The sequence below is a fragment of the Pipistrellus kuhlii genome, unplaced genomic scaffold (genome assembly GCF_014108245.1).
Source record: "Pipistrellus kuhlii isolate mPipKuh1 unplaced genomic scaffold, mPipKuh1.p scaffold_m20_p_41, whole genome shotgun sequence".
Taxonomy (NCBI): Eukaryota; Metazoa; Chordata; class Mammalia; order Chiroptera; family Vespertilionidae; genus Pipistrellus; species Pipistrellus kuhlii.
This window is the reverse complement of record NW_023425542.1, coordinates 3,670,361-3,676,360: the sequence shown is the minus strand read 5'-3', so window position 1 is coordinate 3,676,360 and position 6,000 is coordinate 3,670,361. Positions and strand designations below refer to the sequence as shown.

Sequence of the window (6,000 nt, the reverse complement as noted above, 5' to 3'; positions counted from 1 at the left end):
CTTTATCCAAAGTTCCGCCCCTCCGGTATCCCCTTCTCACAGCTCCATCCCACCTCTCAAGCCCCGCCTCTCACAGCTCCGCCCCACCTATCAGGACCCCGCCTCTCAGCCGCCCCACCTATCACGCCCTGCCTCTCACAGCCCCGCCCCACCTATCACGACCCCGCCTCTCACGGCTCCGCCCCACCTATCACGCCCCGCCTCTCACAGCCCCGCCCCACCTATCACGACCCCGCCTCTCGCGGCTCCGCCCCACCTATCAGGACCCCGCCTCTCACGGCTCCGCCCCACCTATCACGCCCCGCCTCTCACAGCTCCTCCCCACCTATCACGACCCCGCCTCTCGCGGCTCCGCCCCACCTATCACGACCCCGCCTCTCACGGCTCCGCCCCACCTATCATGACCCCGCCTCTCACGGCCCCGCCCCTCGCAGCTCCCCGCTCCCAGCTCCCCGAGGCGCGGGCGGTGGGGCCCCGCGCCTTTTGTGTCGGGCTTGGACAGCCGCGCGCGCTCTCCCCTCGGCGGCCGCGCGCGCACCCCCTCAGCGGGCGGAGGGGCGCCCCCTCCGTCTCGGCCCTCGGGCTGAATCCGCCTTCGCCTCTCCGTCAGCGCGGGTCTGGGGGCCGCCGCCCCCTCCCCTCCTTCCACCTTCCCCGGCGGCGCGCGCACACGCCGGCCGGGGCACGCGCCCGCCAAGATGGCAGGGGCCGGGGCCCAGCTGTCAGGCGCCGCGGCCGCAGCCCACCCCCGCAGCTAGCGGCCCGGACACCCCCGCCCCGAGAAGATGAACCCCGGTTGCCCCCCGCAGCCCAGCGAGACGCGGAGCCGCCGCGCCCGGGGCCGGCTCCCCCGCTAACGCCCGCGCCCCGCGACGCGCGCCCGGCCCCGCGCGCCCGCCCCGGCAGCGACAATGAGGTGAGCCTCGCGGGCGCCTGGGCGGGAGGGGGCCCGGCGGGCCGCGCGGGGCGCGGGGCGGCCTCGGGGGAGTCGCGGGGGCGTCGAGAGCGGTGGGAGCCGCCGGGGGTGTGGAGGCGGGGGCGCGGGAGGGAGCGGGCGCGCCGGCCGCGCGGGGTGTGGACGCCCCGGGCAGGTGTGGCCGCGGCCGGCCGCGCGCTGGCACATGGTGGCCGCTGCCCGGGACGGGCGCCTTGCAGCCCCCGGGAGACCGGCCCGAAGCCCGTCTGGCTTCCGTCTCTCCGGCCGTGCACCCCCGGGCCGAGCCGCCCGGTGCCGGCTCGGAGCCGCCTTTCGGTTACTGGTGAAGCGGAGCTTTTCATTCCCTCCCCTGCCTCGTCCCCTTTTCCTTCCTCGCCGAACGCCCACAGAGTGCCAGACCTAAACGGTGTGTATCCGCCAGCCCGGGTCTGTTGGTTATGAGGTCAGGAGCCAAAACATCGCCAGCAGCCCAGCCCCGACGTGTGGGAGATAACTTCCTTGCTTTTGTGTGTGTGATTTTACCTTCTAAACACATGTGCCATGTAAACTACAGTGTCTGTGGTTTCACTTAGCCCATTTTGTGAACTTCGTGTAAATGAAATCATACAATCTGTATTCTTTTGTGTCTGGCTCTCTCGAGATGTTTTTGAAATTCATTTATTCTGTTGTAGTTGTTCATTTTTATTGCACGAAATTAGTGCAAGGGACTCGGCCCTCCCTCGCAGCCAGAGGGCTGTCCGGTCTAATTAGCATATTAACGCTTTTATTATTATAGATAGTATTGCATTGTGTTAATGCACCACGATTTATCCATTCCATTGTTGGTAGACATTTTCATCGTTTCTCACTTTTGGCTATTAATGCTGCTATGACTACTCTTATGTGTATTCCTGGTACATTCGTTTCTCTTGGGTATATGCCTACCTATGGAATTTCTAGCTCCACAAGATATGTGTTATCTTTAACTCCAGTACCTAATACTGTTCCAAGTTGCTAAAGTGTTTTTATGAATTTACACTCCTACCAGCAAGTAAGTGTGTGAGAGTTCTTGTGCTCCACGTCCTTGTTTACACTTGGTATTGTCAGCCTTAAATTTTAGCCATCCTGGCCAGTGGTTTTAATTGGTAGTTTGAGGTTGGACATCTTTCATGTTTATTTGGCATCCTCTTTTATGAAGTGCCTGTTCACGTGTCTTGCCCAGTTTTCTTTTGGGGTCTACATGTCTTTTTCTTCCTAATTTGTAAGAGTTCTATTTGTAGATCAAGAAGATAGCTGCCTGCCCCCAAGTGATTCTCAGTGGTTGAGTATGGACCCATGAATCAGAAGGTCAGGGTTTGATTCCCAGTCAGAGCCATGCTGGGGTTGCAGGCTTGATCCCCCTAAGCTAGTGGTCGGCAAACTCATTTAGTCAACAGAGCCAAATGTCAACAGTACAACGATTGAAATGTCTTTTGAGAGCCGAAAACCGACTTCTGCCCATGGGCCGGGAAGTTTCAATCGCACTCTACCGCACGTGGTGTTTTGCGGGAGAGCCACACTCAAGGAGCCGAAGTTTGCTGACCACTGCCCTAAGCCAATTAGTGATTCTCATCATTGATATTTCTGTCTCCCTCTCCCTTTCTCTCTCTGAAATCAATAAAAATGTATTTTTAAACATTAAAAAATAGATATTATACAATAGATAGTTTTCTATAACTATCTATAGTTATAGAACTATTATAGTTTTAGAACTATTATAGTTTTCTATAACGTCTACAAATCTTACAGTTTTGTCTTTCAAAGTAAGATCTACAGTCTACTTGGAATTGATTTTTGTGTGACTTGTGAAAATGAGTTCAAATTTTATTTCTTATCACCACCATTTACAGAGCATGAAAGGTTTGGGGTTGGGCTGAGGTCAAACAGACTCAAGGTTTAATGTAATCAAATGATGTTTATTCGAGGCTCCTGGGTGCAGGTGGTCTGACTCAAGAAAGAGCCAGCAGTGAGTTGGGGAGAGAGCAGGCTTTGTATGCGCTAGGGAGAGCTGCAGACTGGGCTTCGGCCTGACCAGGGTATCAGGACTGTTACCCCTTCGTAGTTTTATGGCCATGTCCTGGGGGGCGGGGAGGGGGAAGCTGGGCAGGGGTGATGGTCTTCAGGAATTTCTGTAAAATAATCACTCAAGGGGAGCATGTTGTGCAAGGCTTAGGCTAACAGAACGAGCTTTCCCTTTGACATTTGTTAGATTTTGTTAAGGCTCAAGCCTTGTGTTCTCCAGTTAACCCTTTCAGAGCACTGTTTATCAAAAGGCTCCTCCTTTACCCATAGCTCACATTGCACATTTGTCATCTTCCATTTGGGGTCATTTTCTTTCCGCTGGAACAATGCCCTTCAGGATTTCTTTAGTGCAGGTCTGCCGGTGACGGATTCTTACAGTGCTTATTGGCAACTGTTATTATTTATCCCTCAGTTAAAACAAAAACAGCTTTATCAAAGTATAACTGACATACTGTGAAATTTACCCATTTAAAGTGTACAGTTCAGTGGTTTTTAGTGCCCTGGTCCTAGTGGCTCAGTTGGTTGGCCGTCATCCCGTGCACTAACGGGTTACTGGTTTGATTCCCATTTGAGATATTAAAAACTTTTTTAAAATAAATAAAGTGGCTGAGACTGGTTTGGCTCAGTGAATAGAGCGTCAGCCTGCAGACAAAGGTCCCAGGTTCGATTCCAGTCAAGGGCATGTACCGTGGTTGCGGGCACATCCCCAGCAGGAGGTGTGCAGGAGGTGGCTGATCAATGTCTTTCTCTCATCGATGTTTCTAACTCTCCATCCCTCTCCTTTCTTTGTAAAAAATCAGTAAAATATATATTTTTTTAAAAAAATTAAATAAATAAAGTGTACAGTTCAGTATTTTTTTGTTTTTGGTATTTTCACAAAATTATGCAGCCATCACCACAGTCTTAATTTGAGAACATTTTCTCCGTTTTTGAATGGTTTTCTAGTAGTTATAGAATTCATGATTTGCCAGTGTTTCCTGTTAGCCTTTAAATGTATTCTCTCTGACTGGGATTGTTTCTGTTGAGAAATCACTTGTCTGTTTTAATCAAAATGTTTTTAAAATGTTTTCTTTGTGTTTGGTTTTCAACAATTTTTAAAAATATATAATTAACTTTTTAGGGCTTCTTCAATCTGTGGCTTCATGTCTTTCATTATTTTGTGATGTCATCAGCCATTAGGACTTCAAATATTGCTTCTGCCCAATTCTCTCTCGTGTGTCCTTCTGGGACTACAATTACACATGTTAGAACATTTCAGTGTCTCTTAACCTTTCTTCTATGTTTTCTACCTGTCTTTCTGTCCTTCATTTTGATAATCCCACTTACCTCTTCCTCTTCCACTATGAATAATCTCCTATTAAGCATATCAATTGAGTTTTTAATTTTAGGTACATATTTTTTATTCTTTAATTTGTACTTGTTATTCATTTTAGAGTTTCCAATTATCTGGCAAAACACTCGATCTTGTCTTTTATCTCCTTGACTACAGTGTGTATAATTAAAGTTGGTTATGGTAGTATGTGTGAGTCGATTCCAGTGTCTGCTGCTGTTGGTTTTCATTCATATTTCTTGTCTTACGTGCCTTGTTTTGTTTTATAATTGTGTGCTGGATATCATGTGTGCAGAATTGTTTGTGGAAATAATTAGAGGCCTAAGATGAGGCCTAAGATGATGTTTTTCTCTTTTAGTGATAACTCACATTTGCTTTTGTCAGGCAAATGGAGCACTTAAAGATCTGGAGCCACTTCAAAGCAGTCGCCGCCAGACTGAGACTTTCTAAGCGGAGCTGCAGTCCTTCTGAGAGCCAGCCCATTCCGTTCAGCCTCCTTGTGTCAATTCGTCCCAGCACCTCCCCCCCCAACCCAATGCCCAGCTTTTAGCATTCACCCTCCCCAAGACTGTGCTCACCTCCCGGAAGCCTCCACGCAGATAACTTTTCTATTTTTCCTGCTGCTCTTCTAGTTCTCTGTTCAGGTTTACTGAGTCCATGGTTACTGATGTTTGCATTTTCAGGGGCAGTTTGAGTCTATATTCAGTTCTGGAGGAGATGTAAGCTGCCGGGCTTCAGAAGCGGCAGAGAATAATATTTGCTTTTTTCTTGTGTTCTGTCGGAACTATATTAGGTTGTCTCTGTCTGTGAAAAGATCTGGAACCAGGATAATTTTAAAAGTATATTTTTAGTTCCTCTTAATATATAATTAATTGAAAATAAGGTAATTCAGATTATTGCTGTGAAGCAAAGGATTTTAGAAGTGGGTGCTTTCCTCTCTGTTTCCATCGATCTGTCTTTCTCCTGTCTTGATTTCCTTTATTATTTATTTGATAAAAATTATCGTTTATCTGGTCCTCTTGAATAGAACATTTAATTTTTTTAGCAACAATAGTGGAATAGCATTGTTAGGTTCCATTCTTTTGGGTCAGATTTTTTTAAAAATACATTTTTATTTCAGAGAGGAAAGGAGAGAAAGAGAGAAACATCAATGATGAGAGGAAATCATTGATCAACTGCCTCCTGCACGCTCCACACTATAGATCAAGATGGCAACCTGGGCAACTGCCCTAACCAGGAACCAAACCGTGACCTCCTGGTTCATAGGTCAGTGCTCAACCACTGAGCCATGCCAGCTGGGCTGGATCAGATTTTTTTTTTTTTTTTTTTTTAAGACATGGGTATAGAAATGGAAGTTCTTAAATGTTTTTTTCAAAATGAGTCAGCTCTTTTTCCTTTAAGTCATTGGTTTTTTTACACATGTTTAAAATGCTGCTGACAGTTTAACATGATTTTCTGTTGCAGACTATTTATAAACATCTATATAAGTATATTTACATGGGCCTCAAATACTTGTCTCTTTCAAATGGACCTGATGTGAAGGGAGACTATTCATTATGTCTGTTCATCACATCTGATGTCAGCTCATTTTATTTGGATGTGTATAAGCAATTTGTTTCATCCATGAGAAGCACTTTCCTTTTTCAATCCTGAATTTTTAAAACGGAAATAACACATCATTTTACCTAGGCAG

General features: G+C 47.6%; 1 protein-coding gene across 1 annotated transcript in view; it reads left to right on the top strand.

The window, feature by feature from the left end:
* Positions 1-442: 442 nt before the first annotated feature.
* Positions 443-6,000, top strand: part of EVL (Enah/Vasp-like) — a 113,767-nt gene continuing 108,209 nt past the window's right edge. Inside the window, exon 1 of the mRNA XM_036411757.2 lies at positions 443-916. Within this exon, the coding sequence (XP_036267650.1) occupies positions 912-916 (5 nt within the window). The 5' untranslated portion in view covers positions 443-911. The remainder of the gene's footprint in view (positions 917-6,000) is intronic.